At 51.1% G+C, this 18,502-nt stretch overlaps 1 protein-coding gene across 1 annotated transcript; it reads left to right on the top strand.

Moving 5' to 3' along the window:
* The first annotated feature begins 401 nt into the window (after positions 1–401).
* On the top strand, positions 402–751 carry LOC137536264 (histone H4). The gene has a single exon (XM_068258402.1). It carries the CDS (start codon positions 413–415, stop codon positions 722–724), a length of 312 nt encoding a protein of 103 aa, XP_068114503.1. The 5' UTR covers positions 402–412; the 3' UTR covers positions 725–751.
* Positions 752–18,502: the final 17,751 nt, after the last annotated feature.

The following is an 18,502-nucleotide window of genomic DNA, read 5'->3' as shown; positions in this document are numbered from 1 at the left end:
CCGTAAGAAATTAAAAGGATAACAGCAACATTATGATATTCTATTCCTGGAGGGACAAATAGATCGTCATTTAGCAGCACAGCTGTTACATTATGCCCAGTGTGAGGGGAAACATGCCGGAGAGCCTATGCAGAAGTGTTACTTGTGATGCTTTGTGAGCTGACAGAGCACATCACTGCCAATATAAGCCCTGACCTGTAGGGAGCGCTGCTGCTAAATGTCAGAAATGTAACATTGTATGTAATATTAAAAGTAGAGGAAGCAGAACAACTACAAATTAGACGTATAATGACTAACCCGCCCTTGGCTCCTCCCCCTCTGCGCAGTCTCCTGTCAGGTCCGCTCAGCCTGTATAAGAGGAGGGGAGGCGGCAGCGCACAGCATTGTGTATCTCCAGCAGAGAAGAAGCATCATGTCTGGCAGAGGAAAGGGCGGCAAAGGTCTCGGGAAAGGAGGCGCCAAGCGGCACAGGAAGGTGCTCCGGGACAACATCCAGGGCATCACTAAGCCCGCCATCCGCCGCCTGGCCCGCAGAGGGGGTGTCAAGCGTATCTCCGGCCTCATCTATGAGGAGACCCGCGGAGTGCTGAAGGTTTTCCTGGAGAATGTCATCCGCGATGCCGTCACCTACACCGAGCACGCCAAGAGGAAGACCGTCACCGCCATGGATGTGGTGTACGCCCTGAAACGCCAGGGGCGCACCCTCTACGGCTTCGGCGGCTAAACTACCCTGACTCCATCCCGACTACACAAAAACAAACGGCCCTTCTCAGGGCCACCCACCACCTCTAGAAGCGCTCTGCAGTACTACCGCTAGAAGTATTGACCTATTACCTGACAGCTGAGGCACGCCGCTGCCAGGGGAACCGGAGGACGCCGCATTTAAAGGCACAGCTTCACCGCCATAGTAGGTCCGATGCTACTATAGCTGCCTGCACACCACACCTCGAGGCCATCAGATGCTGCTGCTGCTGCCTCCATACTCCCCCAGTTAACCATCCTGGAGTCTTCTGCCTGTAACTTATATCTTCCCAGGGGCTAGGCCACTTGCACTCCATCAAGCAGCCCTCCAAGCTACAGATCCAGCATGGGACTACCCCTAAGATGTGATGTTCGGATCTTTTCAATGATCTGGATGATTCGAATCGGATCATTGAAAAGATCTTGATCTTTGATCCGAATCTGGGATCATTTTACAAGGGAAGAATTCGTGGGTGAGATGACTAACAGGACAGGAGAAGGGGAGGGGGGTGGACACACAGAGAAGGGGAGAAGATGGGCAGGGAGTGGACAGAGAAGGGAGGGACGAGCAGAAATGTTTGTTTGCACGTAATACCCACTTGCTGCAATCATGCTTTACATGTCACCTATATGTTCATCTGTATACTCCCAACTCCCATTCCCCAAAGCATTCCCAGAAGTGAAGTGCAGCTGTATAGAGCAGTGCAGGAGGATCATATTGCTCAGCAATTACAGTGCCTGCCCTTTTCTAGCCCAGCCTGCTGCCTGTAACGTTACTGAGCTGTGCCAAAAGTTTCCAATGTGTTCACTGTGCTCAACTACGGAACAAGACAGCCTATAATGAGCAGCACATTTCAGCCAGTATGTGTGCTCTACACATATCTGGCAGTGGCACCGATGTCTCCTCTCTCTCATCTACCTGTGGCTGTGCAAGGCTGCCTCCCCTTTAACAGAGCGATCCATCTCTGCTCTGCTTCCAGGACCCCGCTGAGAGGGGGCGTGTTGCTCCTGGCCCCGCCCCATTTGCGATCCGAATCACTCATTTTGATGATTCGGATCTAAGATCCGAATCGTTCATAATCCGGACAACACTACTAGCCCTAGCCGTGGGTCTGACGCGGCCCTAGCCCTGCAGGGAAGTTGTGTAAGCTGCATTGGAGAAATGGCTTTACCGACAACGCACCGACTTCAGCCACTTCGACACCTAGCACTATCCCTAACTTTGGGTACCAATCTCTGCAGTGGACAAAGCCAGCCAGTGAGACACAAATGGACACTAACCGACCAGGTTGTGCCGCAATCCTAAGGGGACTCTATCACTGTCCTTTCCACTTTCCTCTCTCCTCTCTGTCTCTCTCCTAGGGTTAGACTGGGGGGCATCTGATTCAAAGTATCGCTGCAAAGCATTTTGAGTGCCATGGACGGCAGCGGATTACCCCCCTAGTCCTTTACCTGGGGTTATCTCTCTCTTTCTTCCTTATTCTTTCTTTTTTAGCTATCCCTTCTCTCTTTCTCTATCCACTCTTTACCAGGGCACATTGCGGGACATCTGGAACTGCTGCGGAGCGAGCACCGCCGGTAGATGTGGCTGCTCCCCTCACACAGCACTCCAGACTTCCCCACGCGTCCTTCACTATAGTTATTATGTGCTGTATGTATATATAAGTATATGCTTACTTTGTTCCATACTGTACCTGATTGGATGTTTTAAGGCAGGGGTCTCAAACTCACGGGCCATTTGCGGCCCTCGATACAATATTTTATCCGCCGGCATTTCCTGGAAGGGGCAGAGCTTTCAACTTCAGCTCTGCCCCTCCTGACGTCAATCGCCGCGCATCGCTGCTTCTCCCCGCCTCTCTCTGTGAAGGAAGAGTGAGAGGGCCAGAGGGGCAGGCAGAGGCGGTGATGCACTGCGATTGTGAAATCCTTTATGCGGCCCAGCCTCATCCTGACTTTGCCTCCTGCGGCCCCCAGGTAAATTGCGTTTGAGACCCCTGTTTTAAGGATTGCATGTATGTGTTTGTACCATCTCCGACCCTGTATGAGCCAAAAACAATTCCGGGTACAACCCCCATTGTACTTTGCAAAATAAATGATTCTGATTCTGTATGTGAGGTCAGTATGACACATCTGGGGATACAATAGGTATGGTTCACAAAGCGTTGTGATCGTCTTGGTTTTCACTTTATCTAGGTTACATTTGAAAGCTTCCAAAGAGCAATCTAAAATGTAATTAAAGTAAGAAAAGTAACATTGAAGGTAGCTAGGAACCACTTCCTATAAGTGATTATCTTGCTTGTAAATATACTGAAAGGTTGTTACTAAAAAAAAAAAAAAATCGGGTTAGAAGTCATTTTATTTGAAGTTTTGAGAATAGAGCCCATTGTAACCGTATGGCCCCGGTACTCCCACTTGCCTGAACGCTTTGGCAGCTTGTGCTTGGCGCAGAGCAGATACAAACACGTAAATGTAAATCGTGCAGCTGTTAGATGTGAGCTTAGTATGTATCCATCTGAGGAAACAAAGTTTCACCCACATTCTCAGGACCACCCACTGCCTCTATAGAAAGCGCTATGGTAGTACTTTGTGCATCCATGTTATATTGTTTGTTACATTAATTTCCGTTATAGTATCGGGGACTACAGTCGTTTTTCAGACCACAGGTTTAATGTTCACCACACGGTGGCAGCACTTTATTGTACAAGGATCCTTCTTGTACAATAAAGTGCTGCCACCGTTGAGAAGTTCATATACACTGTAGCAGGAACTGAGATTTAATACATTATACATCGGGAAGGAGGGAGTATATTGAGTAGTTTCTGTACACTGTAGCAGTAGCTGAGATTTGATACATTATTATACATAGGGAAGGAGCGAGTATTGAGCAGTTTCTGTACACTGTAGCAGTAGGTGAGATTTGATACATTATTATACATAGGGAAGGAGGGAGTATTGAGCAGTTTCTGTACACTGTAGCAGTAGGTGAGATTTGATACAGTGTATAGAAACTGCTCAATACTCCCTCCTTCCCTATGTATAATAATGTAGCAGTAGGTGAGATTTGATACATTATTATACATAGGGAAGGAGGAAGTATTGAGCAGTTTCTGTACACTGTAGCAGTAGCTGAGATTTGATACATTGGGCTCTTTTCACAAAACCATGTGCGGTAACTGTCACGGACGATTGCGGGGACGCAGGCGCGTCCTGGAATCGCCCGTGAAGAAAAGAACGATCGCACTCGATTCCTGCGTCGATTGCGCTTCAAATCGGTACAATCTGGATTTATTGTGTAGGAGGTCTGCAGTCCTTTTCTTAGCAAAGAGAGCACCATTCCAAATGCTGGTTGGCCCTTTTGATATGCTAATGAGCCTGGGCCCAGAGAGTCCCTGGCTTCAAGCTGTGCTGATGGCCCATCCATCAGGTATAAGGTGACAAGCAGCTGGCAGGAAGACTGGCCCTGTGACTGCTGATCAAGCCAGAGGTGTAAACTCAGTTGTCTAAGCAGATTTCACATTCAGATGTTAATTGAAGGAGCCAACAGGGCCTTTCATAGCCAAGAAGCAGACACAGCTGGACTCCAGTCAGGCTGACTCCGGCCTTAGCAGGAAGAAATGAATGTACAATATAATCTTTTGCCCATTTACAGAATACAATAAATAGGGTGGTTATGAGAGCGGTATCATTGGATCCGTAGGGTCAGGCTGGATCTCTTGATACCAGTCGAGAGGGGCCCGGGGCCCCTACCACCCAGGTATGAATCTACTCAGGACCCTGATCTGATGCACTAGCCATGTCAGGTATCATATTAATCTGTATTTTCCTCCAAGTATGAAGCTGTTACCCCCCTAAATGTAACGTGTATGGTTCAGGAGTTACAGCAATTCATAAGTTTAGCTCTAAAATCTCTCAGAGGGAATGAACTGTCATTTGCTGGTAGCTCAGAGGGGGCTGGCATTGCCACACCCCCAAACCAGCTTCATCAAAAGCACAGAGCCAGCAGGCGGGCTGTGTCCTCCACACTGAAACATCTTGCACTCATCAGATGCCAGCTTGAGGATATGCTGGTATCCACCTGGTCTGAACTCTGGACTTTGAAACCAAGGACTTTATGATTCTTCCCACAATAAGGACATCTTTCCAGGAACTAAGTATTTTTTCTCCCTTCTTTTATTTTTCATACTGGCTATTACTGTTTTCATAATTGTTGATTTTCATAATTGTCTGTATATATTAATTATTTATATTGCGTGAATAAACGACTTCCCCAAGTCATTCACTGTTTCGCTACCCTGCTTATCAGCACACACAGAAATGATCCCGGGTCTCTGAAGATACGCTACTGTTTGTTTGTTGTTGGCTAGACAGAATATCGTGTGTTTAACCGTTTTATTCGCAGGATTAGTCAGTCAGTTAGTGGGCCCCACGGTCCCATAGTAACCGCGGTGGTGGCAGTTTACTCTGAACCAGTAGGTGACGTGGTAATCACCCGTGTCTCACAGGCTCCCTTCTGAGTTGTCTGCGGCTAATTCTTAACGGTTCCTGCGCATTGACTGCGACCAGAGTTCGCACGATCTGTGCGCTGGCACCGTTTAGAAGGCTAAGTGCGGTCAGCCACTGAGGGCTCCTGTGACAGTGGTGGCAGCGGTGGGATCTGTGTTGTGCTGAAAGTATCCACGATAGCGCTAGCGCTATCGAGAAACGAACTAATTCGTTGGTGTAGCTGGAAAGCAATATATTTTTTATATATACAGAGAGACTGTGTAGCCAGTACCCCTCCCCAAAAGTTTTATTTTATTTGGCATGGAAATGTCCGGGAACTACCAGAACATGTGCCTGTCGGACCTGCAAAATCTTTGCCAAGTGAGAGGCATTGACGTCGGCCGCAGGAAACAACAGGACCTGATAGCAGACTTGTCCAGATGGGATACCCAGCAACTGCGGGAGCCGGGAGTGTCCGCTGAGGTGGATACCAGCCCATCTGACAATCGAGGGGAACCAGAGGCTGAAGATCCTAGGCGTACAGAGGTTGAGCATCCTGCGGGCCCTGTTGCAACAGTTACGCCAGAGACTGTCAGTATGGACCCCAATCCCAGAGTTTCTGAAAGTACTCGCCTGGAACCGGCCAGTACTGGACTGTCCAGGGGTGCTGACCCGGTAATGCAGCAGGCATTACAAAAGCTGATGGAGACTGACCTGGAGAAGTACATGCAGTACATGGAAGCACGAGAGGAACGGGAGCGCCAATCTGCGGAACGCAAAGCTGCTGCTGCTGCTGCTGAACGCCACGCGGAGAGGGATGCCGCAGAGGCGCGGGAGAGACGACAGCATGAGCTCAACATGGCAAAGGTTCAACAGGCCAGCCGGAGTTCACCGCCCAGCCTCCCCGCTGAAGGAGCTGCAGCACCCGTAAGTGCGAAATTTAAATTTGCCAATATTGAAAAAGACACTGACATTGACTTGTTTTTGCGGTCTTTTGAAAAAGCATGCCGTCAGTATCGTCTGTCCCAAGACCAGTGGGCCAGACATCTGACACCTTTGCTGCGCTACAAAGCGCTTGATGCCTTCGCAGAATTGCCTGCGGAGAAGGATAATGATTATGCTGCTATAAAAGACGCTATCATTACTAAGTACCAGCTGACGCCAGAAGCCTATCGGAAAAAGTTCAGGGCCTGGCAGAAAAAGTCTTCTGATTCGTACCGAGATGTGGTCAGCAGCTTGCTCACCACACTCCGTCAGTGGACTCTAGGCCTCACCAAAGGGTCTTATGGCGTCCTGGAGGACTTGATAGTCCTCGAGCAATTTCTGAACATTTGCCCTGCTGATGTACGACAATTTGTGTTAGAACGCAAGCCGACTTCAGCAACTGTCGCTGCAGACCTTGCTGAGACTTTTGCAACTACCCGGGTGGCTGATACACGCAGAACTGTCCCATCCAGCTGGAGAGGAGGTCAGCCCAATACCTCGGCAGACCCTCCTGCCCCTGTGAGCCGTCCGCCACAGAGGCCACCCAGCGCAGCTGCTGCACCCAGGCCCGCAGCGCCTGGAGAGGTCACCTGTCACTACTGCCGCCAGCCCGGACACATGAAATTCGACTGTCCGGAGCGGAGACAGACACCACCAGCACCTGGATCATCTGCATCACCTGCACCTCACCCACAGCAGAGGCAACCCGCCAGCGAACCACAGCCTGGATCATCGGATTTTGTCCTGTTTGCACGCGGACAGGAAATCCGCGACCGAACCGACCAGCAGCAACTTGTTAGAGTGAACGGCAAAGTTGTCACCGGATTTCGAGACACCGGAGCAGACATCACGTTAGTTCACTCACATCTTGTGCCAAAGGAGAGCATCAGCTCCAGCCGATCCCTTGCCCTTACTGGAGTAGAGGGCACCCTTTTCCACATAGCCCACGCCAGAGTGAAGCTGGATTGGGGAGTGGGAGGGGTCCACGAAAGGGTTGTTGGGGTTATGAAGGATCTCCCAGTCCCTGTGTTGCTAGGGACTGATTTGGGCAAGCTTGTGTCCTACTATGAACCTGCCACGACCGCCTTGTCGCTCACGGAAGGAGACGGACTCTCCACCCACCACCAGGTACTTTATACACTTGGGGGAGCACCAGGGGGAGGTGGGTTGAATGTGCCCAGTTCAAGGGTACCAGGTTCAATAGTGCCTGCTTCAAAGGCACCTGAGTTTGAGGTACAGACTGTCTGTTGTGATGATGCTGTAACTGTACCTGAGTCTCCTGTACAACCTGTCTGTAATGAAAAAATGTCTATACCTGTCAATGTCATTACTGCATGCAATGATGATCCGAGTAATGTCCGTCTGTGCCATTCTGACAGTGTACCTGTGCTAGCAATACCACGCAGCTGCACTGCTCAGAACCCGAGCTCAGAACAGGTGGAGGGGGTTCCGGCCTCCTCCCCCTCCTCTGACCGCAGGGATGAGACCTTTCAGCCGCTGGCCTCGTGTGACATGAGCCAGTTGGCTGAAACTGACAGCGCCGTATTCTCAGCCGCACTACAAAGTGACCCAAGCCTGAGGGTGCTCATGCAGCAAGCCGCTGAGCCCCTCGCAGACGGGGCCGCTTTCAAGGGGTACTGGGAAGGTGGGAGACTGTACAGTGAGTCTGCACAGCCCCCTACAGGTAGATCCCACGCGAATACCAAATGGCTTGTGGTCCCGAGTGCGTTCAGGGGACATGTGCTGAAATCCGCACATGGTAATCCTCTGACAGGGCACTCAGGGGTCCGCAAGACACTCGCCGGTATTCGGAACCAGTTTTATTGGCCCCGGATGAACAGGGATGTAGCAAACTACTGCAGGGCATGTGCCGTCTGTCAGGAGCTGGGCAGGTCCAGGGATTCCCGCGGGGTTCCCTTAGGTCCACAGCCACTCAGCAGGGGAACCCTGCGTGGGCTGGCTGTTGACCTAACCAACCCACTGCCCGTTGTCCGCAGTCCCGGCAGACACCACGTCCGACTGCAGTGGCGCAAACGCCCTGTCCAGAACGGTCCATGTTGGGTCAACCCTGAGGGTAGCAGACCGCGACCGGTCCAGGGGAACCGAGCCACAGGCTCCAATAGGTTTTCCCGCCGTACCGGCAACTCGAGGCCCGTCAGCCAGGTTAGCGGCGCCGCCACACATCTTGCGGATGAGTGGCTAAGCCACGGACAGGGGGGGGGGCTGTCACGGACGATTGCGGGGACGCAGGCGCGTCCTGGAATCGCCCGTGAAGAAAAGAACGATCGCACTCGATTCCTGCGTCGATTGCGCTTCAAATCGGTACAATCTGGATTTATTGTGTAGGAGGTCTGCAGTCCTTTTCTTAGCAAAGAGAGCACCATTCCAAATGCTGGTTGGCCCTTTTGATATGCTAATGAGCCTGGGCCCAGAGAGTCCCTGGCTTCAAGCTGTGCTGATGGCCCATCCATCAGGTATAAGGTGACAAGCAGCTGGCAGGAAGACTGGCCCTGTGACTGCTGATCAAGCCAGAGGTGTAAACTCAGTTGTCTAAGCAGATTTCACATTCAGATGTTAATTGAAGGAGCCAACAGGGCCTTTCATAGCCAAGAAGCAGACACAGCTGGACTCCAGTCAGGCTGACTCCGGCCTTAGCAGGAAGAAATGAATGTACAATATAATCTTTTGCCCATTTACAGAATACAATAAATAGGGTGGTTATGAGAGCGGTATCATTGGATCCGTAGGGTCAGGCTGGATCTCTTGATACCAGTCGAGAGGGGCCCGGGGCCCCTACCACCCAGGTATGAATCTACTCAGGACCCTGATCTGATGCACTAGCCATGTCAGGTATCATATTAATCTGTATTTTCCTCCAAGTATGAAGCTGTTACCCCCCTAAATGTAACGTGTATGGTTCAGGAGTTACAGCAATTCATAAGTTTAGCTCTAAAATCTCTCAGAGGGAATGAACTGTCATTTGCTGGTAGCTCAGAGGGGGCTGGCATTGCCACACCCCCAAACCAGCTTCATCAAAAGCACAGAGCCAGCAGGCGGGCTGTGTCCTCCACACTGAAACATCTTGCACTCATCAGATGCCAGCTTGAGGATATGCTGGTATCCACCTGGTCTGAACTCTGGACTTTGAAACCAAGGACTTTATGATTCTTCCCACAATAAGGACATCTTTCCAGGAACTAAGTATTTTTTCTCCCTTCTTTTATTTTTCATACTGGCTATTACTGTTTTCATAATTGTTGATTTTCATAATTGTCTGTATATATTAATTATTTATATTGCGTGAATAAACGACTTCCCCAAGTCATTCACTGTTTCGCTACCCTGCTTATCAGCACACACAGAAATGATCCCGGGTCTCTGAAGATACGCTACTGTTTGTTTGTTGTTGGCTAGACAGAATATCGTGTGTTTAACCGTTTTATTCGCAGGATTAGTCAGTCAGTTAGTGGGCCCCACGGTCCCATAGTAACCGCGGTGGTGGCAGTTTACTCTGAACCAGTAGGTGACGTGGTAATCACCCGTGTCTCACAGGCTCCCTTCTGAGTTGTCTGCGGCTAATTCTTAACGGTTCCTGCGCATTGACTGCGACCAGAGTTCGCACGATCTGTGCGCTGGCACCGTTTAGAAGGCTAAGTGCGGTCAGCCACTGAGGGCTCCTGTGACAGTAACTTTTTTGGGTGAAAAATTACCTCCAGTGATAATTCACTAAAAATAGTGAAAATAGTGAGTATTCACTAAAAATGTACCAAGTGTGATAAATGTTTGATAAAAGTGCAGTAAAACAGTCAGTAATATGTACGGAAATAAAGGTTTTTTTGACCACTGTAGGGCAGCCCATATGCTTGTCACCCATTACACAGAGACGACCCAGGAAAGCCTGTCACATTTAGGCTACTTGCACACTAAGACGTTGCGTTAGGTGCCACGTTAAGGTCGCATAACGTGCACCTAACGCGACGCCTGGTGCTCTTCTATGTGGACGTCAGAGTGAGCCGCGTTGTGCAGCTCACTCTGGCGTCCGTGATGCCTTGATGCGTACTCTTGTGCGGTCCCGCCGGCCAATCACCGCACAGAGCGTCAGCTTCAGGAAGTAAACACTGCACGTCACAACGTGCAGTGAATATTAATTAGCCATGTGCCTGGCCGCTCTCCGCTCCTCCCCAACATGACTGCGCATGTGCAGACAGTCTAACGTGGCTTAAGCCGCTCTAACGCCGTAGCATGCTGCACTTTCAGGAGAACGTGCAGCGTTACATGTAACGCAACGTGGGCTGTGTGAACAGCCCACTTGTGTTACATTGCTGTGCGTTGGGGGAGCGTTACAGGCGCACTAGCGTGCGCGTGTAACGTCCCTGTGTGTAAGCAGCCTTAAAGTGGGACCTCAACTCTTGCGCAGGACAGAATGAAAACATATAAATGCACCCTGTATGTATTTAATTTAGCCTGTCTAATTCCCCCTCATCTGTGAATAATCACAATTGTAATTTGAGAAATTGCCCTTTACTACAGGTAAAGTAACCCCCCATTTATTGCACAGGTAGCCAGAGGAGGCCCCCCATTTAAAGTATAGGTAGCTAGATGACCCCCAGTTAGGATAGGTAAACACATGATCCCCATTTATCATATATAGCCATATGATTCCCTATGAGAGTCTGCAGCAGCTTTGCCTTCTCTAATTAATGCAGGCACACGAGTGAGTCCAAAGCCTGACGCTGCCTGCCTTTATAAGGGGGGGGGGGGGGGAGTGGCTCCAATTGGGAGTGTAGCCTAATTGGCTACAATGTGCCTGCTGCTGACTGTGATGTAGAGGGTCGAAGTTGACCCTCATGATTAACTATGGGGGCGAACCGAACTTCCGGAAAAGTTTGCGGTTCTCCGCAATCGTGAACCCCGGAAGTACGCCGGGAACCATTCGCCAGCGAACCGTTCGGGCCATCTCTAGTGAACAGTGGAAGTTGGCATAATACTGTCTGCCGGTGAACAATTCGGGACATCTCTAGTGTTCACAATTCAAAATGATCTAGGCAAGAAGAGATTAGAACTCAAATCACAGACAGACAGCTCATGTGCAGTGTGCACCTGTGAAAGAGGTACATCTGGTGCTTCCATATACCCCATAGGACAAACCACAAAGCAGGATATGTTTTAGGGAGCTTTATTTGACATTAGTTTAAAAGTGACAAGTGTGAAAGATATTTAACTATAGGTAAGTAAACAGTCAAAGGAAAACTTTATTCTAAAACCCCAATAATAGCTTTGTGAGATAAATTTCCAGAGTAGAATGAATTTTAGAACACTTCTATGGATATAGACTGTCTTGGCTTCTTCTGTCTTTTCACACAATCCCAGGCAAATTCATTGTGCCAGGCTCTCCTTTGCAACATCCTTCTTCTCATGCTCGCGCTTCTTCTCATGCACATGCATATACACGTGCGTGCAAGGCTAACCACAACTTCATCGGTTTTTCAAGGAGCATAATAACTTATGGCGTTATGCGTTACACCTGCCTTGACCTTTGCTTATGATCTCAATTATGTTCTGATCGGTGCCTGGCCTGCCCTGACCTTTGGCCTGGTATCACTTTATTGATTGACTGCATTGCAGCTTCTTCTGTTCTCCCTGGTCAACGTTGGGGTAGTCCCGGCGGTCATTACCTGGTAGACACCAGGCAGCAAAGTAGTCTGTCATCCCGTAGGGGTAGCAGCCCATCATGCCTTGTGGAGTGCTCTAGTGAAGACACATAACCATTTTTAGACCCCATGGGCTTGATTCACTAAGACAAATAGCACGCCTTATCAAAGTTTTCACGCCTTATCAGAGTAGCATAGCGAGCGCTACAAACCCCCAGGGGCTCAGGGCAGGACAAGTGGAGCTCTCGTCATTGCCAATTAGCAGGCATAAGTTTGCAATGCTACTTTGATAAGGCGTGGTAACTTTAATAAGGCGAAGGGCTCTGCCTTTGAAACAGGAGACCAGAGTTTGAATCTCGGCTCTGTCTGTTCAGTAAGCCAGCACCTATTCAGTAGGAGACCTTGGGCAAGTCTCCCTAACACTGCTACTGCCTATAGAGCGCGTCCTAGTGGCTGCAGCTCTGGCGCTTTGAGTCCGCCAGGAGAAAAGCGCGATATGAATGTTCTGTGTTTGTTTATTTGTCTTAGTGACTCAAGCCCCATGTCTTGGAAGAGTCCACGCTAATTGCTAGTGCTTCATCATCAGGTCCTCCTGCCTTGCATCACAAGCCTAACACAGTGAAGAAAATTGGGGTTGTTGGTTTTTGCTAGGGATGGGACGACGAATCCGGCGAATCCACAAATCCCTCAAATATTGGGGAATATTCGAGATTCATGAATTCGAATCCCGATGCCATTTTTCATTTTCCGAAACCCGCCGAATCCCGACGCTGCATCGCCGCACATCCACGGCTCCCCCCGCTCTCTCTCGTCCTCCTCCGATCCCCCCGCGCCTCCCCCCCCCCCCCCCCCCGCCCGCATAATTAGCATCAACTCATTATCCAGAGCGGATACTGGGCAACTATACCACGGATCGCACAATTCTTATGTGCAGAATTTGTTAGCTTCGAGAATCGAAAGGTTCGAGATATTCGAGAACCTTTTGAAATTCGGATCCGGATTTGGATTTGAAGAAATTGTGGATTCGTCCCATCCCTAGTTTTGGCACTACAGAGTCGGTGATGGTGCAGTAAACATACAGTGGTACAGTAAGCCAGTTCTTATGCATCCAGTGAATACAGTACATTTACAGGTTAAGCATGGATGAAGAGATACAGAGAGATGTACCAACAAGGAGAAGGACAAGGCTGGTAATCCGCTGCCATCTGTGGCACTCAAACATTTTGCAGTGATACTTGAATTGGATCCCGTGGTCTGTCCTTGGAGAAGAGAGAGTACTGTACATTACACAAGGAAAGGCCTAGGTCCTGATGTCCAGTTGGCTGACTGGCCTGGATGGTGATCCGAGGTGGCTGGCAATGGTGAACCTGCCGTCACTGGATGCGAGGGGGAGGCCTGTTTCCCTTTAACATCCAATTTGTTGCAGAGCAGTGGGTCCATGTAGGGAGGGCTGCAATGTCCTTGCTGGCATGCAGTAGCAGTGGTGGCCTGACAGGGAAGAGGGATGGTACGTATCCGGTAGCCTGGCTCCTCTGGGCAGCAGCTGGCAATCAGTGATGCTCGGATACCCCTTTTTATTATTCGAGTTAGGTCGAATTCGAATAGTAAATTATTCGAGTTCGGTCGAATATTCGAGTCGAATATTTTTTACTATTCGATTCGACCTCGAAATTCGAGCTCACTATTCGAGTCGGTATTTGAGCTCATTATTCAAGCTGACTATTCAAATTGGCCTTAAATAGCTTCCAACACTTGTTTTGGGGGTGAATGATGCAAGAAACATCTTTTTTTCCAAGTAACAACAGCAAGTGATTATGTGGGGATGTTCCTTTAAAAAAAAAAAAGTGGAAAGAGAAGTTGTGTCCAAAATTCTGTTCAGTACTGTATACTTCTTCTTCTTCTTCTTCTATATCTTCTTCTTCTTCTATATCTTCTTCTTCTTCTTCTTCTTCTTCTTCTTCTTCTTTTTCTTCTTCTTCTTCTATATCTTGGCAGAGTGGCAGCAGAAGGTAAATCTGTGTACCCTGGCAGTGGGGAACACAGACAGACAGCAGCAGCAGCAGGAGGAATGGAGGAGTAGTGTGAGTGTGGCAGCAGGTAGGCAGCGTGACATAATAGCCCTGGTACCTAGCGGTGATACCAGGGCTGTAAATAAACACAACAGGAGGTCCCAGACAGCGGTCGTGCAGCCCACATCGTGTCCAATACACAACTGGGACAACACAGATTTCAACCCGGGCACCTCTGAAAAATTGAACCTTTTTTTTTTTTTATCTTTTTTTTTTTTTTTTTTTTTTTTTACAGCAAATTACACATATAGCTATTGTTGGATGTAATAGCTGGTGGCAGAGTGGCAGCAGAAGGTAAATCTGTGTACCCTGGCAGTGGGAACACAGATAGACAGCAGAAGGGCAGTACACAGCAGCCCACTGTAGGTGTAAAATGTGTGGCTACAGGCGACGTAATAGTCAAACTGAACCAGGCTGGCTTAGTAGTGAGCAGGAGCCAGGAGGTGGTAAAGGGTGGTAAGGCATATTAACGATGGTTCCGGCAGCCAGTTCATGTCCCCCTCTCGCCGACAACAGGGTCCAGGAACTCGCCTTCCACCCACGCCTGGTTCATCTTGAGAAACGCCAGTCTGTCCACAGACTTGTGAGACAGACGTGAGCGTTTCTCGGTGACCACGCCACCAGCTGCACTGAAGCAGCGCTCGGACAGCACGCTGGAAGGGGGACAGGACAGCACTTCCAGGGCATACTGCGCCACCATGCGGGTCAGGCGCTGGCTGTGACCGGAGGAGGATGCTGCTGCATGCACCTCCTCTCTAGTCACTGCTGGAGCCTCTACAGTCCTGTAGAGCTCGTTGCTGAGAGACAGCAGGTCTGTGGGGCGCTAGCTGCTGGATGCAGGCACCTGCTGCTGCCTCTGTGCTGGCTGGACAGTGGGGGTGGAAGGCTGGGGGAAGGCTTCCTCCAAGCGCTCAACAAGGGCCTGCTGCAAGCTCCTTATTTGTTGCGCTGGGTCTCCTCCTGTAGGAGGCAGGAACTGGCTCAACTTCCCCTTGAGGCGCGGGTCCAACATCATGCTGATCCAGATGTCCTCCCTCTGCTTCATCTGGATCACCCTGGGGTCCCTGCGCAGGCACGTCAGCATGTGCGCTGCCATTGGGAAGAGGTGCGCCACGTGTGCTGGCACATCGACGGCAGTGCTGTCCTCATCCTCCTCCTCTGCCGCCTCATCCTCTCTCCACCCCCTCACTAACTCAGCTGCACTGTGCTGATCCCCCTCATCAGCAGCAAGGTCAGGGACCTCCACCAAGTCCTCCTCCTCCTCCTCCCCCTCAGAGGTGGACTGTGCAGCTGCATGCCGCTCCTGCTGGGCCAAGGCTGCCGCTCCCTGTTCCAGCAAAGCATCGAGGGCCCTGTTCAGCAGACAAACCAGGGGCACCCACTCGCACACCATAGCATGGTCCCTGCTCACCATGTTGGTGGCCTGCAGAAAGGGAGCCAGCACTAAGCACACCTGCTGCATGTGCCCCCAGTCGTCATCGGGGACGATGGACGGGATGTTGCTGGTCTTGTCCCTTTTCTGAGCGGCGGACACAGTGGCCAGGGCAAGGTACTAGTTGACAGCGTGCTTCTGTTCAACCAGACGCTCCAACATCGCCAGGGTGGAGTTCCAGCGAGTTGGAACGTCAAGGATCAGCCGATGGCATGGCAGCTCCAGCTCCTTTTGCACGTCTTCCAGGCTCGCAGAGGCTGCAGGCGAGCACCGGAAGTGACGCACAACATTCCTTGCCGTTTCCAGCAGTTCACCCATCCCCTGGTAGGTGCGCAAGAACTTCTGCACCACCAGGTTCAGCATGTGGGCAAGACAGGGGATGTGGGTCAGGTTTCCCCTGTCGATTGCGGCAACCAGATTGGCCCCATTGTCGACCACCACCTCTCCGACTCTGGGGGTCAGCCAAATCCTCTCCTGCTCCTGGAGTTTGGCCAACACATGGGTTGCCGTCAGTTTGGTCTTCCCAAGGCTGACCAACTGCAGCAGCGCTTGGCAGTGGCGTGGCTTCACGCTGCTGCTGAGGCGGGGGGTTTGGCCAGGTGTGCCGGAGGATGGCAGAGGATCGGAGGAACCTGCTGCAGTTCCCCTGACCCTGCGGGGTGGCACCACCCACTGTGTTGCTGCTGCTGCTGTGCCCGCTGCTGCTCTCCCATCCTCACCCCCTTCCACCAAGCTGTCCCAGTGGACAGTGAAGGACAGGTAGCGGCCTGTCCCGAAGCGGCTGCTCCAGGAGTCCATGGTGACGTGGACCCTTTCACCAACCGCGTGCTCCAGCCCTCGCTCCACATTGGCCATCACAAAGCGGTGCAGTGCAGGCATGACCTGGCGGGCAAAGAAGTGTCTGCTGGGGAGCTGCTAGTCTGGGGCTGCACAAGCAAGCAGCGCACACATGTCGCTCCCCTCCTGCACGAGCGTGTACGGCAGGAGTTGGGAGCACATGGCCCGTGCCAGCAAGCCGTTCAGCTGCCGCACGCAACGGCTGCTGGGAGGCAGAGCCCTAACCACCCCCTGGAAGGACTCGCTCAAAAGGCTCTGGCGTCGCCTTTTGCTAGCACGGGAATCAGCGGAGACAGCAGAGAAGGCCACTGAGGACTGGCTGCCAGAACAGGCCTCAGTGTCGGCGGCAGGAGTTGCAGAGGGGGGAGGAGCAGTGCGTTTCCGCACTCCTGCTGGTGGTGCTGGAGGAGCAGGAGGGCAGGTGGCTGCTGTTGCTGCTGCTGCTGCTGCTGAAGGCTGTGCAGTGATGGGTGTGGTGCCACTGCCAGCACCAGATGCCTTAAGCCTCTGGAACTCCTCATGCTGGTGGTAATGTTTAGCAGCAAGATGGTTGATGAGAGAGCTGGTGCTGAACTTTAAGGGGTCTGAACCTCTGCTCAACTTCCGCTGACAGTGGTTGCAAGTGGCGTACTTGCTGTAAACTGTGGGCATGGAGAAAAATTGCCAGATTGGTGACAAGAAAACCCCCCTACGGCCTGGAGCCGTTGCTGCCTGTCTCCCTGTGGTGGTTGGGGGGGGGGGGGGGGGCGGCTTGGGTGCGGCTGGTGGTGGTACTGGCAGATGCAGCTGCTGCTGCTGAGCCTGAGTCACCAGCAGGCTGTGGGACCTGCCTACTGCTGCCAATGCTTGCAATGATGCGCCTCCTTGCAAGGCCCACAAGTGCATCCTCCTCCTCCTCCTCAGAGCTGCTGATGATGACATCCCCAGGTGCTGGTGGTGGCACCCAGTCTTTGTCTGTCACCCTGTCATCATCATCATCATCATCCCCTCCTGAAACATGTCCTGCTGGGATGATGACCCCCCAAACTCCTCTCCTGATGCATGGATGGGCTGCTTGACTGTCGCCACAGTCTTGCTGTCCAATCCCTCCTCCCCCAAAGTGCCCATCAGCATCTCCTCCTCAAAATCGCCAACAACAGCAGACAATTGACTCATGATGCCTGGGGTCAAAAGACTGCTGAATGACAGATCGCCAACTGACGGTGAACTGGCCTCCTCCCCCGGCCCTGCTGGGCGGCTGCTGCGAACAGGGGTGGTGGTGGTGGTGAGGGTGGAGGCCTCGGATGCAGAGCTGATGGCGGGCTGCTCATCCTCCGTCATCAGTTGCACCACAGTGGCTGCATCCTTTTCCTAAATGGGACGTTTCCGACCCGGCTGGAGGAAAATAGGAGCAGGTACTACACGCTGCTGCGGCTGTGTCTCTGCAGCGTGAGTTGCTGATGCTCCTGCTGGGCGCCCAAGGCATCCACGGCCAGTGGCTATAGGCGGAATGTTAGCCACTGACGCAGCTGCTGCTGCTGCGGAACTGTGCATGGTGGCGCGGCTTGCCACAATGCTGCTCCCTCTCCTCCTAATTCCCTTGCTGCCCTTCCCCTTGCCCAAACCGCGCTGGCTGCCACTTCCAGACATCTTAGATGTTTTGGGCGTAAACAAAAAAGTTTTTTAAAAGGGCGGGTGAAAAAGTGGGGAACTTTAATGGAGTGGGTTGGTGGGTGAGGTGACACTAATCAGACACTAAGTGATTAGATCGCTAAGTGATTACTAGTACAGTACAAATACAAAATACAATAATCAGTAATCAGTAAGTGTGAACAGTGAACAGTGAGTGTGTCCCCTAGTACACTAACTAGAAAATACAATAATCAGTAGTAATCAGATTCAGTAGAAGGAAATAGAGTGTGTGTACAGTACACACACACACACACACACACACACGCACACGCACACGCACACGCACACGCACACGCACACGCCTATGAACAGTGACTGAGTGTCCCTAGTACAGTAAGTACAACTAGAAAATACAATAATCAGATTCAGTAGTAACTAATCAGATGATTCAGTAGAAGGGAATACTGTGTACTGTGTACACTACAGACAGTGCACGCACACACACGCAGGAGCTATGAACAGTAACAGTGAGTGTCCCTAGTACAGTAGTATAACTACAAAATACAATAATCACTCAGTAAGTAAAGGACAAGACAGGGTAGAATACACAGCAGGAACACTGGTATAGATGAGAAATAAACTAACAGAGGACAGGAGGACAGCTGCCCACACAGCTTGCCTGCAGCAGCTGCCTG

This window comes from Hyperolius riggenbachi, chromosome 10 (assembly GCF_040937935.1).
Source record: "Hyperolius riggenbachi isolate aHypRig1 chromosome 10, aHypRig1.pri, whole genome shotgun sequence".
NCBI lineage: Eukaryota > Metazoa > Chordata > Amphibia > Anura > Hyperoliidae > Hyperolius > Hyperolius riggenbachi.
This window is presented reverse-complemented; position numbering and strand designations above follow the sequence as displayed.